The sequence below is a fragment of the Nicotiana tomentosiformis genome, chromosome 9, assembly GCF_000390325.3.
Source record: "Nicotiana tomentosiformis chromosome 9, ASM39032v3, whole genome shotgun sequence".
NCBI classification, from domain to species: Eukaryota; Viridiplantae; Streptophyta; class Magnoliopsida; order Solanales; family Solanaceae; genus Nicotiana; species Nicotiana tomentosiformis.
Window position 1 is genome coordinate 17,853,533 of NC_090820.1, and position 23,208 is coordinate 17,876,740.

Consider the following 23,208-nt stretch of genomic DNA (forward strand, 5'->3'; position numbering starts at 1 on the left):
CAATCATGTTTCTACACTTACTTCTCGATTTATGCTTTACGGTTGTTATGTGACTCGCCGAGGTGATTGGTTCGGGTTCGGTGAGGTTTTGGAATGAATTGGAATACTTAGTTCCATGGTTTAAAGCTTAAGTTAAAATAGTGACCGAATGTCGACTTATGTGTAAACGACCCCGGAATGGAGTTTGGATGATTCCAATAGCTCCACATGGTGATTTTGGACATAGTAGCGTGTCCGAAAAATTATTTAAAGTTCGTAGTGGAATTTGACTTGAAATGGCGAAAAATAAATTTTTGGGAAGTTTGACCGGGGAGTTGACTTTTTAATATCGGGGTTGGAATACAGTTCTGAAAATTTGTATAGGTCTGTTATATTATTTATGACTTGTGTGCAAAATTTGAGGTCAATCGGACGTGATTTGATAGGTTTCGGCATTGAATGTAGAAGTTTGAATTTCTTAGTTTCATTAAGCTTGAATTAGGATATGATTCGTGGTTCTAGCATTGTTTGATGTAATTTGAAGTTTTGACTAAGTTTGTATGATAATTTAGGACTTGTTGGTATGATTTGACGGGTCCCGAGGGTCTTGGTTGTATTTTTGGATTATTGGTTGAGAGACTAGTAAAGTTAAGAAATTTGGGAGTTTGACCATGGTCAATATCGGGTCAACACGATATCTTTTCAGTGTTTTGAGTGCACGAGCAGGTCCGTAACATGTTTTATGATTGAAATTCATATATGGTTTGTGTCGGGAGGTTCCGGATGAGTTTCAGGGTGATTTCAGATTATTTCGGAGAAGTTTGAGTTTGCTGGTTTCTGGTGAGGTACTGTTCATTCACAATTGCGAACCATTTATCGCAATTGAAAAAACACTGTTCATTTGCAATTGCGAACCAATTATCGAAATTACGAAAACACTGTTCATTCGCAATTGCGAATCAATTGTCGAAATTGCGAAAACACTGTTCATTCGCAATTGCGAACCATTTATCGCAATTGCGAAAATACTATTCACTCGCAATTGCGAACACTGTTCATGGGAGGTACTGTTCATTCGCAAATGCGAAGTTCTTGTCCACAAATGCGAACCTGGGCAGAAACTTAAGGATTGAAAATCTGTCATTTCTTCATTTCCGATTGGGATTTTTGGAGCTCGGTTTTCTGGCAATTTTTTAGGATTTCTTCACGATTTCGACTGGGGTAACTGTTCTATATCCTAAAGTAATTATATTTCATGAATCTATGGTTATATTCATCATTTAATTTGGATTTAAGTGGAAGATATCAAGATTTTTTCAAAAATCTTCCAAAAACAAAAATTCAAGATTTGGAGGACGATTTATTATCGGAATTGGATAAAATTGGTATGGTTGAACTCGTATCGGAATGGGTTTTCGGATTTCGTAAAAGTTATGTCGGTTTTCGAGAGGCTGGCCCCATGTTGACTTTTGGTTGACTCTTTAGAATAAAATTTTAAGTCAACGTTTTATTATCCGAAATTATTTCTGATGAATTTTAATGAAGTTATACAATTAATTTGGATAGATTTGAGCTGTCCGGAGGTCAATTCAAGCAAGAAGTCGATTTTGAAATATCGGCATAACTTCAAAAAGGTAAGTATCTTGCCTAATCTTGAGTGGGGGAATTATCCCTTAGGCATCGAGTCTTATGTGCCATTTGTGAAATGTAAAAAGCCGTGTACGCGAGGTGACGAGTACGTACTCGGGCTTATATGTGCAAAATTTATTGGGTTAAAGTCTTAGGCATATTGTATAGTAAATTGGATAATTGGTTTGCCATACCTCAATTCGTGTTTGTTGAATTTGTTTTTATATGACAATTTGATGTGGTTATTGCTTGTATATTTATGTGAATTCAGTGAGTTTGGTGATTTGATATTTCCTGAAAATAATTATATTATGGATTTTTCCATCTGCAAATAATTAATGAAATAAGTTTAAACCGAGGCGTTATATAATTATCAAGAATTTGGATTAATGAAGGCGTTGCCCTATACTGAGTATTTTCCATCTTTGTTGTTGTTTTGAGGTTTTATACACACTGTGCGGAGCCTTGGGATATTTATTGTGAAATTAATTGATTTTGTTATATATTTGGAATTGGTTGTGGCTATTGGGCAAATTGTGATATGAATTGATTTTTTTTATGTTGCCGTGATAATATTTCGTGTAAATTATTGTGTTATTTGAGTTATTATTTTGAGGATATAAGGGTGGTATTTCACTGTTGATATTATGTGGGTATGTGGGTGGCATTTCACTGTTATTATGTGTGTTGGGATATTGTCTGGACGGAGCGATAAAGGTGGCTATAGGAGAGATAAGGGTGGCTATATGAGCGATAAGGGTGGCTATTGATATTGTAAGGGCGGAGGGATAATAGAGGCTATTATAGGAGTGATAAGGGTGGATATAGGAGAGATAAGGGTGGCTATTGTTAGGGATGATATGCGATGATGTGGGGTTATTGCGTTGGTAATTTTCATGTGATGTTGTGATTTTTCCTTGTGTTTATTTTATACCTTGTGCAATTTGTCTTGTTGTTGGTAAATTAATAATAGTCTGATCTATGTTGAAATTGGGAGCCTGTGGTTATTTCCAGGCAGATTATGAAATGAAATGTGGGCACGAGGTGCCGTGAGTAAATAATGATGATATTGGCACGTGAACTGTCCGAGAAGTTGTGATATGAAATGTGGGCACGAAGTGCCGTGAGTAAATAATAATGATATTGGCATGTGAATTGTCCGTGCAGTTATGATATGAAATGTGGGCACGAGATGTCGTGGTTAAATGATGATGATATTTGGCACGTTAGTTGTCCGTGCGGTTGTGATAGAGAAATTGATACGAGGTACCGTGGAAATATGAAAGTGGGCCGAGACCCGTATTTTATGATTTTGAAATGCTGTATCACAGGGTGACTTTTATTCGAAAGAGATTTATTTGAAAGAATTTTATTTGAAAGATATTTATTTGAATGAATTATATTTGAAAGTATTATATCCTGAAGATTTCTAATTGAAAAACATATAGGCAAAAGATTTATGTTGGAAGGATTTGATTAATTGGTTGTACTGGTGTTCATTATTTGTTGCGTAATATTTATGGTGTTCTTGTCGCCCTTCTGTGTATATCACTGGTTGATTATTGTTGCCATCATTGTTATTTATTTTCTATTATTTTTGTATACTATATTGCACAGGTTATTAGACTAGTGAGTGTCTCGACTGTACCTCGTCACTACTCCACTGAGGTTAGTCTTGATACTTACTTACCGATCGTGGTGTACTCATACTACACTTCTACATATTTTTGTGCAGAGGCAGGTATTGGAGCTATTGGACTCGGACAGAGTTAAAGTGTGATCGCAAGGATTCAAGGTAGAGCTGCTTGGTCGTCGCAGTCCCTTGAAGTCTTTCCATTTTATTGTACTGTTAGTTATTAATCAAACAATATTGAGTATTCGATCCTTGAGATCATTTCATATATTCAGTTAGAGTTCGTGACTCAGTATTACCAGTTTTGGGAGGTTGTTATATTTGTAATTATTTCCGATGTTGGTTTATATATAAAAAAAAATGGCTTGACTTGTTATTATAATCGACTTACCTAGTCTTACAGACTAAGTTCCATCACACGCCTGTGGCGGGATTTTCGGGTCGTGACATCTGCAGAAGACATGCTTATGGGAAAAATAATTGATTCAAACAAGCCCACTCAACCTCTTGTGTTTTTTCTCATTTATGAGTTTTCACTTTTCACTCGTGTACAATCTCTGCCTTACTCCTTAGAAATCCTCAATGTTTGAGCTCAACTCACAAATCACCTATCCTAGAATGAGTTTTATTAAGTAATTTAAGAGTGGAGTTTATGTAATCAAGAGCGGACTTTTAAAAATTAAGGACGGGAGACAAAAATTTCTATGAAAATAACGACAAAAGCACGAACAAATTGGCACGATAGAAATAGTCTGTTTCAAATATTAAGAACGATCTAATGCGAACTAGCACTAGTTCGTCCTTAACAAGAATTCCCAAAAGTAATCTTTCCCTAACAATCAACAAGAACACTTTGATAGTTTTTTTTTTGATTTTTGTCACGATCCAAAAATCTTACCCGTCGTGATGGCGCCTATCTCGATACTAGGCAAGCCGACAACATCAATAACACATAATTTGTTTAAATACTGAAAATATAATAATTAATTTAAGGGAAAACTCCCACTAATACTGAATATAAATTTACTCCCAAAATCCAGTGTCACTGAGTACATGGGCATCTATACATTAAAAGTCTGGAAAATACGGTCTATAATAGCCTAAGACCAATTACAGTAAACAAAGAGATAGGGAAGGAGAGACAAGGTCTGCGAAACATGGCAGCTACCTATGAATCTCCGAAAAATCAACTGTGTGAAAGAATCAACACCCACTATGTCCGGGATCACCTGGATCTGCACACGAAGTGCAGGGTGTAGTATGAGTACAACCAACTCAGTAAGTAATAATAATAAATAAAGAACTGAAAGTAGTGACGAGCTTCTCAGTTAAGTCCAAATACAGTACTTTCCAACATAAAAGGGTAGGCATGCTCTCAAGTTCAACATTTAAAATTTCACAGAAATTTCATATCAAATTTGACTGACACAAAAAAAAATATTTTTTTAAAATTTCCAAAATAGTGATATATGACAGCTGAAATACAACAAATAATGCAATCAATGCATCCTCTCAGAGTAACAGTCACTCAGTCCTCCCATTCACTCCAACCTCACAGTCACTCATTCCTCACAGTCACTCAGCACTCGTCACTCGGCACTCGCACTCAGTAGGTACCTGCACTTACTGGGGGTGTGTAAAGATTCCGGAGGGGCTCCTTCATCCCAAGCGCTATATCAAGCCAATCATGACATAAATCAATAAAATATGATACGGCGTGCAGCCCGATCCATAAATATCCTCACAATTAGGCCCTCGGTCTCACTCAGTTATCAACCTCTCTAGTCTCTCGAGCTCTCAGAAATCATGATAATCAGCCCAAAATTGATAATATGATGTTTTAATAAATAGCAATAGAGACTGAGATATGATATGAACTGAATAAACATTACTAAGTGTGAAATTACAATTTGCACATATAATTCAACCACAGAAATGATCCCAGCGGGTACCAATAATAACATCATATGTCTAAGCATGATTTTTTTAATACAAGTCTCAGATCAATTTTTCCTAACACGTAGAAAATGTACGAATATCAACAAATAATTCAACTACACAGTTCCATGGAATTTGATCAAGTCATAATTCCTACGGTGCATGCCACACGCCCATCACCTAGCATGTGCGTCACCTCAAAACCAATCACATAACATATAATCCAAGATTTCATACCCTCAAGACCAAATTTAAAACTGTTACTTACCTCAAACCGTAAAATTCTTTATTCTGCTATGCCTTTGTCACAGAATTGGTCTCCGAAAGCCTCGTATCTAGCCACAATTAATTTGATTAAGTCAATACTAATTATTGTAATTAATTCCATAAGGAAATACTAATTTTTTAATAAAAATTCGAAATTAACTAAAACCTCACCCGTGGGGCCCACGTCTCGGAACCCAACAAAAGTTACAAAATATGAACGCCCATCTAACCACGAGTCCAATGATACAAATTTTACCAAATTCCGATATTAACTCGACCCTCAAATCTTCAATTAAAATCTTTGAAGATTTCTACCCTTTTCAACCCAATCTTTACCCATTTGAACTCAACAATCTTTCCATAAACCTTATTGATACATATAAATAATACTCTTATATCCAAGAATCATACTCTTAATTACCCATCTTTACCCAAACTCAAAATTGAAGACTAGGGGTTAGAACCTTACCTCTTGGGTGAAGATCTTGTGATATTTCCTTGTTGGATTTCAAAGCTTGAACAAGACCTTGATGAACAAAGCACTTGAGCTTCTTCCTCTCTCTAGAACACTCTCCCTTCTCTCTATAAATGTTAGATTTTTGCTCCAAAATGAGCTTCAAGGGTTATAAATCGAAGTTGGGTCGAGTCAAAAATTAGAAAGAATTGAAGCCCCGACGCAGATTTTGTGATCGCATAACACATATGTGGTCCGCAAACTGACCGCATAATTGAAGCTCCAAAACGAGGGTCGCCTGGATAGGCCTGCGGTGATTATGCGGCCCGCATACCTGTTCTGCGGTCGCATAATGCACCGCAGAACAGGTCTGCGATCGCATAATGCACCACAAATTTTGTTCAATCTTGCCTCACATCAGCTTCACTCTGCGGCCATTATGCGGTCTGCAAAGTGATTCTTCGACCGCATAATGGACCGCAGAAATGTTCTCTTCTGCCAAAAATATTTCCTTTACTCCTCAGTGCATTGTTCAACCCAATTTTTCCTCGGCACCATAAAATCTTAATTTTCTTAGCAAAAATTCTCCGGGGTCGTTACACACAAGTCAACATTCGGTCAACCTTTTCAACTTAAGTTCTAAACCTTGGAACTAAGTATTCCAAATCATTCTAAAACCTCATCGGATCCGAACCAATTACCCTGGCAAGCCAAATAACAATCGTAAATCACAATTTGAGCAGTAAATGGGGGAACGGGATTGTAATAGTCAAAACGACCGGCTGGGTCGTTACAATTTATTTTTTAAAACTCAAGAACAATCTTTTTTTTGTTTTTGTTTTTTGTTTTTGTAAAACTCGACTAGGGTTTAGTCGAAAACAAGAACTAATGATAGATTTAATTAGGATAATCAAAGTAGTCTGAATAATGAAGTATAGAAGAAAATCTAGAACCCTAAGTGAACGTCTCAGGCAACAATTAAAATACTATCTGATCGCCTCCAAAGAACGACAAATTAGAAACCGTAGATATAAAGAAAGGAGAAGAATATTACCCTTAAGAACCCAAGTCTTGAAAACAGGTAATCCAAAGTCGAACTCGAACCAAGAGGTTCCCAAATGTCTCTCAAGAGTTTTCTTATATAAACAATATGCTAAGTGGCTAATAAAATAACACTAGATTATTATAAATACCCAATGAGTAAAATAAGAAAAGTTTCAAAGTAAATTTTCCAAAAAAACCTCGTCAGGACAAATCATAGCCTCAACCATAACCCCAACCGTAAAACACAGCTAAACCGTGTCAAATTCCAGAAGCTTATTTTCTTCAGCACTTCAGGCCCCTCTTGAACCGTAGCCAGCGGTTGGCTAAACTGTGTCACACTATTTGACTTTGTCTCTGATACGATCCGAGATAAACAAAGCAGCGGAATATGAAAATAACAATAATTAAAGCAAAAACTAATGATAGGTTTGATGAAGATAATCAAAAGTAGTCTGAATAATAAAGTATAGAAGAAAATCTATAACCCTAAGTGAATATCTCAAGCAACAATCGAAATACTATACGATCGCATCTAAAGAACGACAAATTAGAAACCCTAGATATAAATAAACGAGAAGAAGATCACCCTCAAGAACCTAAGTCTTGATAAGTTAATCCAAAGTCGAACTCGAACCATAAGGTTCCCAAATCTCTCTCAAGAGTTTTCTTATGTCAAAAATATGCTAAGTGGATAATGAAATAATACTAGGCTGTTATAAATACCTAATGGGTAAAATAGAAAAAGTTTCAACGTAAATTTCCCAAAAAAACTCGACAGGACAAACTGTAGCCTCAACCGTAAACCCAACCATAAACACACAGCTAAACCGTGTCGAATTCCAGAAGCTTATTTTCTTCAGTTCTTCAGGCCCCTCTTGAACCGTAATCAACGGTTGGTCAAACCGTGTCACACTGTTTGACTTGGGCTATGATACCAACTGATACGGTCCGAGATAAACAAAGCAGCGTAATATGAAAATAACAATAATTAAAGCAAAAACTAATGATAGGTTTGATTAAGATAATAAAAAATAGTCTGAATAATGAAGTATAGAAGAAAATTTAGAACCCTAAGTGAACATCTCAAGCAACAATCGAAATACTATACGATCACTTCTAAAGAACGACAAAATTAGAAACCCTAAATATAAAGAAAGGAGAAGAAGATTACCCTCAAGAACCCAAGTCTTGAAAACAGGTAATCCAAAGTTGAACTCGAACCAAGAGGTTTCCAAATCTCTCTCAAGAATTTTCTTATGTCAAAAATATGCTAAGTGGCTAATGAAATAACACTAGGCTGTTATAAATACCCAATCGGTAAAATGAAAAAAGTTTCAAAGTAAATTTCCCAAAAAAACTCGCCAGGACAAACCGTAGCCTCAACTGTAACCCCAACCGTAACACATAGCTAAACCGTATTGAATTCCAGAAGCTTATTTTCTTCAGCTCTTCAGGCCCCTATTGAACCGTAGCCAATGGTTGGTCAAACCATGTCAAACAGTTTGACTTAGGCTATGATACGATCCGAGATAAACAAAGCAACGGAATATGAAAATAACAATAATTAAAGCAAAAACTAATGATAGGTTTGATTAAGATAATCAAAAATAGTCTGAATAATGAAGTATAAAAGAAAATCTAGAACCCTAAGCGAACGTCTCAAGAAACAATCAAAATACTATACGATCGCCTCTTTAGAACGACAAATCAAAAAACCTAGATATAAAGAAAGGAAAAGAAGATTACCCTCAAGAACCCAAGACTTGAAAACATATAATCCAAAGTCAAACTCGAATCAAGAGGTTCCCAAATCTCCCTCAAGAGTTTTTTTATGTCAAAATATTCTAAGTGACTAATGAAATAATTCTAGGCTGTTATAAATACCCAATAGGTAAAATAGGAAAAGGTTCAAAGTAAATTTTCCAAAAAAACTTGCTAGGCCAAACCGTAGCCTTAATCGTAACCCCAACCATAACACACAGCTGAATCGTGTCGAATTCAAGAAGCTTATTTTCCTTAGCTTTTCAGGTCCCTCTTGAACCATAGCCAATGGTTGGTCAAACCGTGTCACACGGTTTGACTTGGGATCTTATTCTTCAATTCTCAAGACTCCAAATATGGTATTCTTTGTATGAATCCTCCAAGTGGCTCTCCATACATCTTCTAGTCAATTGTTGAAGATTATGCATCTCCTTAGCATGCATCCCTTGGATGTTCTTGGACTTGGAGCGGGTCAACAGTTCACTAGATACTTTGGGGTCATTCTCAATATTCTCCGTTTTGCCCGGACTATCCAGGATCATATCAATCATTCTATTCTTAATTAAAAATTTTGAGTTCGAATCAATGGAATTACCTTTGATAGAAATTACTTAACTTTTAAAGTTGGATTTTTCTATGCGAATTCAAATTAATCAAACTCCGAAACGGGTAATGAATATCGAATAAGAACCCACCAGAAAAACACGTGCCACCATGTTTCTTTTCCACTAGTTTCTTTTCTTTAATTTTTTTCCATTTATTTTCTTCCTCCATTTTAGGTCTTTTCACTCCAACTTCACAACTTCTATTATCCTTCGCAAATTATCTCTTGTCACCATTCACCACTAAAGGTCCCACTCCACCCTGCCTCCCATTCCAGTCTCTCCATTTTTGTCTACACATTCAACGTTATTTTCAAACGTTTAATGACTAATATTATTGATATCTTTTATATTGTGATGTAGTTCAAGTCTTTGTATATTGCATAACGTATGCATGATTTTCGTAATGGAGTAGAGAGCACTAGTCCCTCTAGGACAATTGATAAAGTTGAAACGATATGTTGGAAATTAAAGACATTGATTTACTTTCTTTCACTCGTTTAACATATAAGTAAGTAAATAAAAGTAAATTTTTAACCGTTTTAATTTCTATCTGATATATATATATATATATATATATATATATATATATATATATATATATATATATATATATATATGTGTGCGTGTGTGTGTGTGTGATGCTCTACAATTTGAAGTAGAAATTTTTCCTTCAAATAGTTAATAGAGTGATTTATTAACTACGGTCACTAAAATATTTCAAACTCGTTCATTATATATTATGATTCAAATATTGATTAATTGATTTTATCACTATGACTTTGCTGCCTATTGGAACTTGCTAGATAAAATATACATAGTATAAATTAAGGCAGACAAAGTTGAACTTTTTCTTTTGTTCAAGATTGGTTACTTGGAACTCTAGCTCACCAAGTGTGGTGATAGGTTTTCATTAAGCCACGTTGCTCTTAAAGTCCTTTGCAAAAAGACAGACAAAGCTGTGGTTCAAAAATGTGCGTGTGTGTGTGTGTGTTTTTTTTTTTTTTTTTCTCTTGCAACATCTAATCCATGTGTTTTTAATTTTATAAAACTCAGGTTGTCCGTAAGAAATTCTAGCTGAGAGGGTTCTCAACGCGAAGCTTATAAATTTAGCAAATTTAAATGTTATAATTCATCTTTATCTTTTTGTTAGTTAGTTGCTAGTTTAATAATGTTCATCCTTCTTAATATATGTTAAAATAATATTAAATTTTAGAAATAAAAACTTTTAACCAGACAATATTCACAAAAAAGAAGAAGAACAAAGTACACATTTTATTCTTCTTCATACGATTAATTTACTTTATACTAAAGCACCAAAGGACTTCATATTCACTCATAAATATGAAACAACTTAAATTTCATCTCTTTTTTTAATGAAAGCCTAGGCTTATTCCTAAACTAAATGCAGGAATAGGATACCGGTGTTTATTTTAGTTGAGATTTTTTTTTTTTATTTGGATGGGGTAGGTAAACAGAAGACCGATTGCCTTATCTTAATACTATATCACAAGGCTAACTAGTAAGACAGAATTTCGCCCACTCTCTTTCCTTATTTCCACTTGGTTTTAAGTTTTGTGTCTTTTTGTAGTGAGCCAACCAATCCTCACTAGCCTTTGTCTTTGCCTTTGCTTTTGCTTAGCAGCAGTGAATAGAAATTAGGGAGAGTTCAGTACTGTGACAATATTGGTTGAGTCTGCTAAATATTTTATTTTCCACAAATAAAGGAGAATGCCATTCCTTTAATTCCTTGTATTTGTCTCCATTATCATTAAGGTATGGGGTGTTATCAGTTTACTGTCTTACTAATAATATGGCTATGCATTCTACATTTTACAGTTCTATATTTCATCTTAACTATTTTTGCACAAGTAGGGAAACATGAAAGTAGCAGTAGTTGGGGCAGGAATAAGTGGACTTGTTTCTGCATATGAATTGGCAAAAGCTGGTGTTAAAGTTGTGGTTTATGAGAAGGAAGATTATCTCGGCGGCCATGCCAAGACTGTTACTGTTGATGGTGTTGATCTTGACCTTGGTTTTATGGTCTTCAATCGGGTACGTATATTTCCTAAGTACAAATATAACACATGGATATGGTTCTTGTTCAACATATGTAAAAAGTGAGGTCTCTAGATTTTTTCTATTTATGTAGGTAGAAGGGGAGCTTAGATCAGCTGTTATTGGTTTGATTTATAGGTTACGGGTTTGAGCCGTAGAAACAACCAATAATGATGGCATTAGTATATGACTGTAAATTATCTAAATCACACTTCTTGAAATACGATCTTTTTCCGTACTCTACGTGAATATAGAATGTCTTGCGCACCCGACTAACCTCTGCTTCTATCTAGATACGTAGGAGACAAGATAAGCACGGTCTATAGTCTTTAGCTCTTTATGACAAATAGAGAAAATAATTAGAGATAATCAACTCTTTGTTTAATAAAATCTCGAACGATCTACATTTGTCATAATTGTTCACAAGGATATAAAGTGCAAAGGGATGATTCTGCTATGATGTAGTGGTAACCCCAGTCACTTATCACATATGATTTTGATTTGCTAGTGAATTTTTAGGACATACTAGTTAAACTACTCTATTTATCCAATGTCAAATTTTAAAGGAAGTCTACAATAATATACAATAGGTTTAAGGATGTTTATTTTTAGTTGGTTCAAAACTTACCACGCGTTCTCTTGTGAGTCGTTCATGAACTTCATGTGTGGGGGTGGGGTGGGGGAGGGCTTATCTTGTCTTTCGAAATAGACATGCAGTTCGACTATGTTTTTATTAGAATTGAAAATTATATTTTCGAAATCTCTTTCATACTTTATAGAACAAGTTTATCTTTATTAGAATTGAAAATTATATTTTTATACTTAAAAATATTTTAACATACGGAAAGGAACAGGAGAAGATACGTACTAATCGTTATGTGGTCGGAAAGTAAATTTAGGCTCAATGAGTAGTGTGACAATAATAATAAAACAAAATGCCACTAGATACTTGTCGGACCGTATGGCTGTTCGTGTTTGTCACATTATTTAGTACTCTCAATTTATTTAGTATCACTTAACTTGGCGAAAAACTTTAAAAAAAAAATAAAGATGAAGTTTTTGATAAATAAGCTTAGTAGGCGTTTGGCCATAGATACCAAAAACAAATTAGAGCAAAGTTTGTGAAGTTGAGTTAAAAAATTATATTTGGAAGTTGAAGTGTGTTTGGATATGCATTTTACTTAAAATAAATAAAGTTACAGTTTTATGATTGGGGAAAATACTTTTTTCCGGAAAACTTGAAAAAATGCTACCACTTTTTTGGTTTTTAAAAAAAATATTTTTGAAAAATCTCCAAAAACTTATACATTTTTTATGAACAAATACGTTTTTGGAAAAAATAATTGAAAATAAGTAAAAATGTGTATGGCCAAACGCCTCCTTCATGTGTAACATCAAAATTACCTTTCTAGTGGGATTCATACAAGTCATATCAACTCCTAAAAGAGCATCTTATTAAAGGCAAAATTGAAAAGTAATACTTTATAGAAACTATTTAGAAGTTAGAACGGACGAAAAAAATTGTCAAACAATTTAAGGCAGAAGAAGTACAATACAAATAAAAGGTGGAGCTAGGACTTAAAGTTTATGGGTTCAGAATTTTGGTCTTTTTTACGTTACTAGATTATGAATTAGGATTAATAATTTATATATTTTTAATCGATTTTTTTAAATAAATATACGGTTTGGACTAAGTTACCGAATTGAGTTGAACCTCTAATTTGACCGTGATACAAATATGTGTTAGCATGTGTGTGAGAGAAATGTAAAGGGCCAAAAGCTTCCACGTTTAATTATTAGGTGGACTAGATACTTCAATACTAATGACAGTACTATTATTACGACATACATTTTTTATTAGTAACCACTTTGTAGCTAGACGTCGTTTTCTTGTGAATTTGTCGAACTATTGGAAGGTAATAGAAATTTAAAATGGATTAGGAATAGGGAAAAGATATAGCAGACTTATCGCTAAATAAGGGTAAAACTACCATAGTGAAGGTCTCGAACGTGACAAATTGCCTATGCAACAGCCAACAGCACATAAATGTCCAGTGCAAAGTACAAGTATCAGTTCCCCCCATTTAGGATATCTCCCATATTGGACACCGTAGCTCATTAGGATGAGATGTTAAACATGCAATCAAGAAGCAACAAGAAATATTCTCCCCCCATCGGAACGGGATGGGTTGGGGGAGTTGGTCTACTTATATAGGTTGAGCAATCCTCATGAGTTAGGTTTTTGGGGTTGAGTTAGACCAAATATCTATTTTTTTAACATGGTATCAGAGTCACTCATCCTAATTCTTTGTTTCACTGATGTTGGATCCCATATTTATATTGTCCACGCTTTAGTTGTCGGGCATGAGCGTGCAGGTGTTGAATCTCCCACGTTGGAACGGGGTGGGAAACTTTCTTTAACATGGTATCAGAGTGGGGCTCATCCTAATTTTTTGTTTCACCGATGTTGGGGTGCCATATTTATATTATTGTCCATGCTCCAGTTGGCAGGCGTGGTGTGTGGGTGTTAGTCTCCCATATAGGAATGGGGTGGGGAACTTGGTCTCATTATACTATATGGCTTAGGCAACTCTCAACCTCATTATCTAGCTTTTGGGTTCTGTTAAGCCTAAATTCTTTCTTTTAAGAGAAATAGCAAAACTAAGAGTAAAATATGCTGACAACAACAACACGAACACTTCCTAGTGCATGTACTAATCACAGGTTGAATAGTTTTATATTAGCGTCAACTTATCTCAATCCTCCCCCTTATTGGCATGTGTGCCAGCAATGTGAGCAAGTTGTATTGGAGCTAAACAAAAAATCGGTCAAATTAAAAAAGAGAAAACGAGTAATGTGGGTTTAGGGTGGGTGGGGAAGGAGAATTGGAAAGAAAGGAAAACTTTGGTTCGCTGAGAGGTTAAAGATTAGCCTAGCTAGTAGCCAGCATGACTTTGCTGATTGATAAACTTTTTTCACAATTCTGTCACCATTTCAAGCTTTCCTTTTGTATCATTTTTGTGGGTTCTGATGCATATTGATATATATAAGAAGAAATTTAAAAATGTATATGATCAACATTAGATTCAATTTGTATTTTGTCAAAGTCCCAAATTGGTTGGAGGTTTGGGTTGTAATACATAGTTTTGGATACCATAACTCTAGCTCTGGACGTCTTCATGATCTCATGGTTTAAAGTCTATTTTCTTAATATAGTATCAGAGCTAGAGTTAGACTCATTCCTAATCTTGATTTACTCAATGTTAAGCCTCCATGTTATGGTATCCCTGCTCTGACCTTGGACGTAACATGGTGTTGGAATCCAACATTGGTTGAGGATATGAGTTATGAACTCTTTATATTGTTTTGGTCAATCCTTATCTCATAAACAACCTTTTGGAGTTGAGTTAGGCCGAAGGCCCACTTTTTTAACTGATTTCATGTTCATAGAGTAGCTAGTAATAAGCAGCTCTGACTTTATCTTTCATCATATTTCTATAGCAACTCCCTTTATAATTATGATATTAGGATGTTTAGAAGTTTAACTTGTTGAGTTATGTTAAGTGTTCCACATCGGTTAAGAGATGGATTGTTTGTCTCCTCATTTCACCTTCGGCGATCCTCACCTCATGAGCTAGCTATTGGGGTTAAGTTGTCCATTTCTTAACATGGTACCAGAGCTAGGCCTAGCCTTGTTATTTCGTTTTCCGATTCCCGTGTTATGTTATCCACGCTCCAATTGGAAGGCCTGGGTGTGCGAGAGAGGTATTAAGCGCCCCACGTTGGTTGAGGGATGAGTCACTTGCATCTTTTTATGGTCTTGGGCAATCTTCACATCTTAAGCTAACTTTTGGGATTGAGCTAGACCTAAGATCCATTTCTCAACAAATTCCAAATTGTGTTGAATTTTTGTCTTGATTTTTTCTACGATTCTTGAGCAAATCATTATCCTAATGTTTCTGCTCTTGGTATACTGTTTTTGGCATTCAGCTGGAACGGTTCATAGCTAGAGAGTCCATTTGGTTTCAGCACTAATGTGTGTTGAATTGGTGTATTTGACAGGTAACATATCCAAACATGTTGGAATTTTTTGAGAGTCTTGGAGTTGATATGGAGATCTCCGATATGTCATTTTCAGTGAGCTTGGACAAAGGCCATGGTTGTGAATGGGGTAGCCGAAATGGACTCTCTGGTTTGTTTGCACAGAAAAAGAATGTCTTGAATCCATACTTTTGGCAAATGATTAGAGAAATCATCAAGTTCAAGCAGGATGTCATAAGGTACCATTACATCCTTTAGCTTTACTATCCCTTTGATGTTGATGTTTCATTGTTAGAGCACGGAGTATTCTTTGGTTGAAAAGGACTAAATCATTCTGTTTTGCACCTGTTCTGTATTTGTGTCAAAAAAGAGTTGTCTTTAATGTAGTTTATGTTTCCGACTCCATTGCAGTTACCTTGAGGCACTTGATAACAATCCTGACATTGATCGGAACGAAACGTTAGGACATTTTATTCAGTCACATAGTTATTCGGAGTTATTTCAGAAAGCTTATTTGGTGAGACTCCCGTTCTGTCATAGTTCTTGATTTTACTACATGCATAGGCCATTTTGTTTCATTCAAAAAATTGATCTTTCTATAAGCAATTCACAAATATGTTTTGACAGATTCCAATATGTGCTTCAATTTGGTCCTGCCCCTCGGATGGAGTAATGGGCTTTTCTGCTTATTCCATTCTTTCATTCTGTCGCAACCACCATCTTTTGCAGGTAGAGTTCTCACATACATACTGTTTAATGAGCATATTTTCTGTATAGCTTATAGCCAATTGCTAAATGTAGTCCATAGCAGATACTGAATTTGAATGCTTCTATATATCATTTTGTTGTTTTGAGTGGTTTCGTTCTTTCTTTACAGCTCTTTGGTCGCCCTCAATGGCTCACTGTTAGATGGCGATCACGTACATATGTAAACAAGGTGGTATTTTATTTTCCATGTACCACAAAGTACTAGCAAGTACCAGTTATTTGCTTTCTTGAGCGATTTGTTAAGCTTCTATCGTCCTTCTGAGTTATATGATGGGTGTACAAAGCAGGTTAAGGAGGAGCTGGAGAAGAGAGGCTGCCAATTAAAGACTGGTTGTGAAGTAAATTCTTTATCAACGAATGAAGAAGGTCCGGTTTGGTTTTAGCATTTTAAATACCTCTATTTTCTCATGTCTATTTTAAATCCCACAGTTAGGAACTACTCATGATTCTAACTGTAAAAGAAAGAGTACTTGCAGGTTGTACTGTAGCTTGCACTGATGGTTGCAAAGACGTATACGATGGATGCATAATGGCTGCACATGCACCAGATACTCTGAGAATGTTAGGCAAAGAGGCAACATACGATGAAACAAGAATACTTGGTGCTTTCCAATATGTTTATAGGTACTTTCGCCTTCCTTTTCTCATTCTTTTTTACTCTTTTTTTTCCAAACAGCTCATGCTTAGATTGAATGGGAGCCTTGGCGTAACTGTTAAAGTTGTTGCCATGTGACCAGGAATAACCTCTTGCAGAAATGCAGGTTAAGGCTACGTACAATAGACCCTTGTGATCCGGTCCTTCTTCGGACTCCGCGCATAGTGGGAGCTTAGTGCATCGGACTGCTCTTTTTTATTTTAGTTCATGCTTAGACTGATACAGATGATGTAGTTTATCTTCCTCTCAGAAATGGCCATAAATGTATGTCCATGTTAGATAAGTAGTATATGTTACTAGGGGAAACTATAGTCAACTAACACAACTCAACCGACTAAATTTCTAAGGTTAATCTGAAAGTGTTTTCTGAAGGCAGAAATAAAGCTAGCAATACTGCCTCTGAAATTAGTGAATGAATTCTAATGAACACCACGTGAAGGGCAGAATATAATGTTGAAGAGAATGCATAAAAGGGCAGTCCGGTGCACTAAGCTCCCGCTATGCGCGGGGTCCAGGGAAGGGCCGGACACAAGAGTCAATTGTACACAGCCTTACCCTGCATTTCTGCAAGAGGTTGTTTCCATGGCTTGAACCCGTGACCTACTGGTCACATGACAACAACTCTACCAGTTGAAGAGAATGCATCTTCTTGATAAATTCTCTGAACTTCTTCTCTTGCTGCTTTGTTTGAAAGAAGTGAGTTGGTGTTTTGAACCATAGTGTTACAAAGATTTTATGATATCAAAATGCACACTCATTTCTATTCCTCTACGACAGTGATATTTACCTTCATTGTGACAAAAATTTCCTGCCTCGCAACCCAGCAGCATGGAGTGCATGGAATTTTCTTGGAACCATGAACGATAAAGTATGCGTGACATATTGGCTCAATATACTCCAGGTGTGCGATGCATCAGAACCATTCTAATGTTGTTCAGCGGAAAAGTTTTTTCTCTTGTTAACTGTCCTCTTGCCTTTGAAATGTATAAACCTACAGAATCTTGGTGAGACAGAGCGACCTTACTGTGTAACTCTTAATCCTCCTCACACACCTGAACATACGATGCTTAAGTGGACCACAGGCCACCCCGTACCCTCAGTTGCTGCATCAATAGCTTCATCCGAGCTACATCAAATCCAAGGAAAGAGAGGAATATGGTTTTGTGGAGCATATCAAGGTATGAATCTTTTTCTATACAGAGTACGGAGTTGCTTTAAAGTGGATGTTCCTTGTAACCTACAGTACACAAAGTAAAAAGCCGCTTTGGCTTTCACCGGTTATTGAAGTTATATTTTTTGCGATATTTTCAGGCTATGGTTTCCATGAGGATGGACTAAAGGTAGAACTATTCCGCTAAGTTTTAAAAGAAAATATTAATACACATAAAGTTTTCAGCAAAAGGAGGAAGGAAATCCATGAGCACAACACAATGTGTCAATAATAATCTACTTTTTCTCCTTCTCAGGCAGGCGCGATTGCTGCACAAGGTCTGCTTAAGAGAAACTATAGTGTCCTGAACAATCCAAAACACATGGTTCCTACCTGGAAAGAAACAGGAGCACGCCTCCTCGTTACTAGATTTCTCAAGAGTTTCATTTCAACAGGATGCATAATGTGAGTTATAACAGTTTCACCTTGTATAGTTCTAATCCCAAAATGGTTATATCTAACAACATGGTATTTCTATCAATCCAATTTCTCATCTTATAACATTATGTTAAGAAGCCAAAACTATTTTATTGAAGAAGTATTCCTCTTTCAACGAATCCTGTTTGCTTAGAATTTCCTGTTACTTTCTGTTCTCTTATGTACTTATAAACACAAACGAATCATTCGTACATTATTTTTAGACTATATGTTTTCTGTGCTCAGCTTGTTAGAAGAAGGGGGCACGATGTTCACCTTCGAAGGAACAGAGAATAAAAGCTCTCTTAAAGTTTCTCTTAGAGTTCATAGTCCGCGGTTTTACTGGAAGGTAATTGAAGTTCTTTGTTTTTTTCCTCTCGTACAATTCCTCAAGCCAATAAAAAGAAAATTTCAAAGAATTCTACAATATGGATAAATTCTTTAACATAAAATAATCTCTTACAGGTAGCAACTCAAGGTGACTTAGGCCTTGCCGATGCTTTTATTCAAGGGGATTTTTCTTTTGTTGATAAGAATGAAGGTCTTCTTAATCTTTTCATGGTGAGGAAATGACTCTATTTCTTTGTAAATAGCTATTTGTTGGTACTTGGCATCCTGAATTCTTTTACAGATTTTTGTTAACAACAGAGATTTGAAAGCATCAGTGACAAGGTCTAGTAAGAAAAGGTAAGTAGTTTATAGAAACTGAAATCAGGAAATTGCAACTTACGTTCATATGTTAAAAGTTTTTCGTTACCTTTGCTCTCCAGAGGCTGGTGGACACCATTGCTTTTTACAGCTGCAGTATCATCTGCAAAATATTTCGTTCGACATGTTTCAAATCAAAACACCCTGACTCAGGCTCGTCGGAACATCTCTCGTCACTATGACCTGGTAAATAACTTGTTTACTGTATCACCCAAAGCACATACTGATGTCAAGATCACTAATGATATTGAAGTTCTCAATGCATATGGATTTTTGCCTGCTGTTTTTGTATAACTTTCTCATCATAAATAGGTCTATGGCTTCAAGTGCAAATTGATAAGTATATTTGTTGCTTCTTTTCCAGAGTAATGAACTCTTCTCTCTATTTCTAGATGAGACAATGACATATTCATGTGCAATTTTTAAGGTAAGAGCTCGAATTTCAAATATTTGCAACGTCGTCTCCATATCTTATGCAATCTACATTTCTGTTCTTTAATCTCATTTTTATGGTGATCTATTTTTCTTTTTTACTTGTTCTAGAGTGAAGAGGAAGACTTGAAAGTTGCACAGGAGAGGAAAATTTCTCTTCTCATTGAAAAGGTAAGTCATCAACAAAGTAAGTAACCCCTTATTTCGACATAATTTTCAAGCCTAACCTGATTCTGATGCTAATCTTTTTAGGCAAAAGTTAGCAAGGAACATCACATTTTAGAGATAGGATGTGGTTGGGGAAGTTTGGCTGTGGAAGTTGCTAAGCGAACAGGATGTAAATATACCGGTATCACTCTCTCTGAACAGCAACTGAAATATGCACAGTTAAGAGTTCAGCAAGCAGGCCTTCAGGTATATAACTTCAAACATCAGTGGAAACTCAAGATGCACAATTCTTTTGTTCTATTCTAAACTACCAAAAGATCGAAAACAAGCAAGGTCTAAAGTCGGGCTAGAGAAGCTATATCATACAAAAACATGCTTTATATCTGCTAAACACTTGAAGCCAATTTTGGACAATTTTAATAAATACTAAGTTCAATGAGAAGGGGAGCCTTAGAATAACGGTTAAGTACCTATAGATCACGGGTTCGAGCCGTGGAATCAGCCACTGGTGCTTGCATTAGGGTAGGCTGCCTACATCACACTCCCTTGGGGTGCGGCTCTTCCCCGGACCCTGCGTGAACGCGGGATGCTTGGTTGCACCGGTCTGCCCTTTTACTAACTAAGTTCAATCAAATATATTCGTAGGATCACATAACATTTCTCTTATGTGACTATCGCCAATTGCCAAATATGTCGAGATATGACAGGATTATATCATGGTAAGTTTTGGCCTACTAAAATTAGGTCATTTTCTATTACCATCCAGTGTGATAACTGTACTAACAATCATTTTCAGTGAGATGTTAGAAGCTGTTGGTCATGAGTTTATGGAGGAGTTCTTTACTTGCTGTGAATCCGCACTTGCAGGAGATGGCCTTCTTGTTCTGCAGGTAATGATCCTCAACACATTCCACTTTTTTCACCTTTTCCCTTCAATTGTTTTGCTGATTTTTCACAAGTATTTGCTTTCCTTAGTTCATTTCAATACCAGACGAGAGGTATGACGAATACAGGCAGAGCTCTGACTTCATAAAAGAGTATATATTCCCAGGTGCATGCTTGCCTGCACTTAGTCGAGTAACATCAGCCATGGCTGCAGCGTCCAGACTAAGGTAAGGAGGAGTTGATTTTTGATTTTGCACATAACATGCTGTCTCTTATTAAAAATCATCTTGTTTTAAATCATATGAAAATGTTGTAAATACAGTGTAGAGCACCTAGAAGATATAGGAATTCATTACTATCAAACACTGAGATGCTGGCGGAAAAACTTCCTGCAAAAACAAAGGTAAGTAAACCAACATCAGTTCTATTGTGTTCAACCTATTTCTCGACTCTGACACTTGAGCATTAATAACTGTGTAACTAGCCAAATTCATGCTTTGGGATTCGACAACAAGTTCATCAGGACATGGGAGTACTACTTTGATTACTGTGCTGCTGGATTCAAAACGTGCACACTAGGAGATTATCAGGTATGTTGAGAATTCTTTGAATATAAGGGCAAAGTGGTCTAAAACATATTAGTTCTAATCAAATGGACCTTGATCTTCACTTTAGTAGATGGTTCCCATGCTACTATTCTGAATAAGAATCTAAGATCAAGTGACTATGAAATAATAATAAGGATATTGACTCTAACTACACATCCCAAACTTATTATAATACCATGTTGAATTATGTGAACTACTTATTACGCAATTGGAAAGGACACAATTTTATTTACTAAATTATGTAAATACATGCATTTATTCAAATGTTTACAAGAAATCTTGAAATTGTCTTACCGAATTTGAGAAGTAAACAACTCAAAGGGGTACTTCAATTCTTGTAGATTGTATTTTCAAGGCCAGGGAATATTGCAGCATTTGGTGATCCTTACAGTGCAGTGCCTTCAGCTTATTAGAGTTTCTTTGTTTGGAATATTCGAACTTTGTCTTTGCAAATAAATTGGTTCCTAAAAAATACAACAGAAACCTAATGAAGTCATGCGTCATTGGCTCATACCTTTTCTCTCTTTTGTAATCTTTGGACTTTTTTCAGTTACCAATTAAAAGTTATTGAGGAATTTGTTTAATTACCGTAAATAATTATAGTTTATCTAATTATTATTTGTAGCTATTGTTCAATGTTAACAACTTGCATCACTTATATTCATTCGCTCTAAATGGCTGTATCAATCAACACATACAATACACTAAAATACAGTGATACACACAGTTATTGTATCACCGTATGTGACTCCATACACTTTATACATTGTATTTACTGTTAGGATTTTACTACCAAATACAAAGAGTAGGTACGAGTTGTGACTATTTCAAAATGTATTTATGTATGGTAAATATAGTGCATAAGTTACACCATGTAATTTTTCCAAAGTTATTCAAGGATCTTATTATCCTTATTTAAAAATGTGCTAGAAAATTAGGCTACATCAATAAAATAGTCGTGGTGTGTACAAGCTAGTTGGATAGTGCCGTCGAAAAAAGAAAGATTAAAACAATAACTTTAAAACAGGAGGGGAAATAAAATTACAGAAGGGTAAAAAACATGTTGCAGGCAATACAGTTTTGAAATTACGTTACTTAAAATCAACTCTGACTGTTACATAAAAATTTATTATTGAGATGAATAGGATTTACTTTGGTAAATTGATCACTTGATACGAATTAAATCTACGTACCAATTTTTCGTTAAGTCACAATCCCAGCACACACACGTGATTTCTGAAGAAAATGTGTGGCTTGACAAAACCAGGGATTTTGGCTTGTGTTTTTCGAGTTTTAATTTAATTGACTTTGTGTACTAATATTATATATTTGTTTTTTTTTACATTGTTAGATTGAGTCGGCCTACGACAATGTATAATAATTCATAACAAATCTACTATGCTAATTTAGCCTAAAAATATGAATGATATAACTGATTAAATTGCATTAAACATCTATAATAAATTTTTTAAAAGTACTATCAGTATATATAATAAACACACTCACCACGAGAGGTTGCCAATTGTCACAGTGTGGTAAGTATCATTACATTAACAAGATTCATGCTTCCCCAAGCTCTCTTTGTGTTTCTCATTCAACTTTTCTTGTGCCATGCTCTCATCACATTGTAGCATATTATTTTCATGAGAAGAAAAATCAACAAGTTTAAACTCACTCATTAAGGAAGTTCTTTCAACAACACAATCGTTACTATAAAGTTGAAACAAATAATCAACAAAGTTATGGCCATTAGTACTTTGAGTTATGTCTCCATTTAAAGCATCAATCTCCTCAAAATAAGGTGCATATTCAACTTCCCTTCCTCTTTCAAATAGATTATTTACAAAGTCACTCCACATAAGACCATCGAGTTCAAACTCATAGGACTTATTGTTATCCTGACTATTGAGATCAACTAGTGAATCATCACAACAAACTTCATGATTTGCAA

The 23,208-nt window shown here is 35.5% G+C and overlaps 1 protein-coding gene across 12 annotated transcripts; it reads left to right on the forward strand.

Annotated features, from left to right (window-relative positions):
* Positions 1-10,605: 10,605 nt before the first annotated feature.
* On the forward strand, positions 10,606-21,841 carry LOC104110155 (uncharacterized). 12 transcript variants are annotated; one of them, XM_009619595.4, is made up of 26 exons: positions 10,606-10,829; positions 10,953-11,083; positions 11,183-11,362; positions 15,428-15,645; positions 15,818-15,923; positions 16,034-16,135; positions 16,284-16,343; positions 16,462-16,540; positions 16,651-16,798; positions 17,607-17,730; positions 17,827-18,007; positions 18,141-18,169; positions 18,296-18,444; positions 18,703-18,805; positions 18,922-19,017; positions 19,088-19,143; positions 19,227-19,350; positions 19,529-19,591; positions 19,708-19,767; positions 19,849-20,010; positions 20,410-20,483; positions 20,561-20,654; positions 20,740-20,876; positions 20,972-21,052; positions 21,134-21,239; positions 21,599-21,841. In XM_009619595.4, the coding sequence occupies exons 3-26, from the start codon at positions 11,189-11,191 to the stop codon at positions 21,668-21,670; spliced, it is 2,598 nt and encodes an 865-aa protein (XP_009617890.1). In that variant the 5' UTR covers positions 10,606-10,829; positions 10,953-11,083; positions 11,183-11,188; the 3' UTR covers positions 21,671-21,841. The 12 variants fall into 12 exon arrangements, with proteins under 12 accessions (XP_009617890.1, XP_070041705.1, XP_070041706.1 ...); XM_070185604.1 differs by lacking the exon at positions 10,606-10,829 and having other exon boundaries at positions 10,836-11,083; XM_070185605.1 differs by lacking the exon at positions 10,606-10,829 and having other exon boundaries at positions 10,836-11,083; positions 17,607-17,724; positions 17,821-18,007.
* Positions 21,842-23,208: the final 1,367 nt, after the last annotated feature.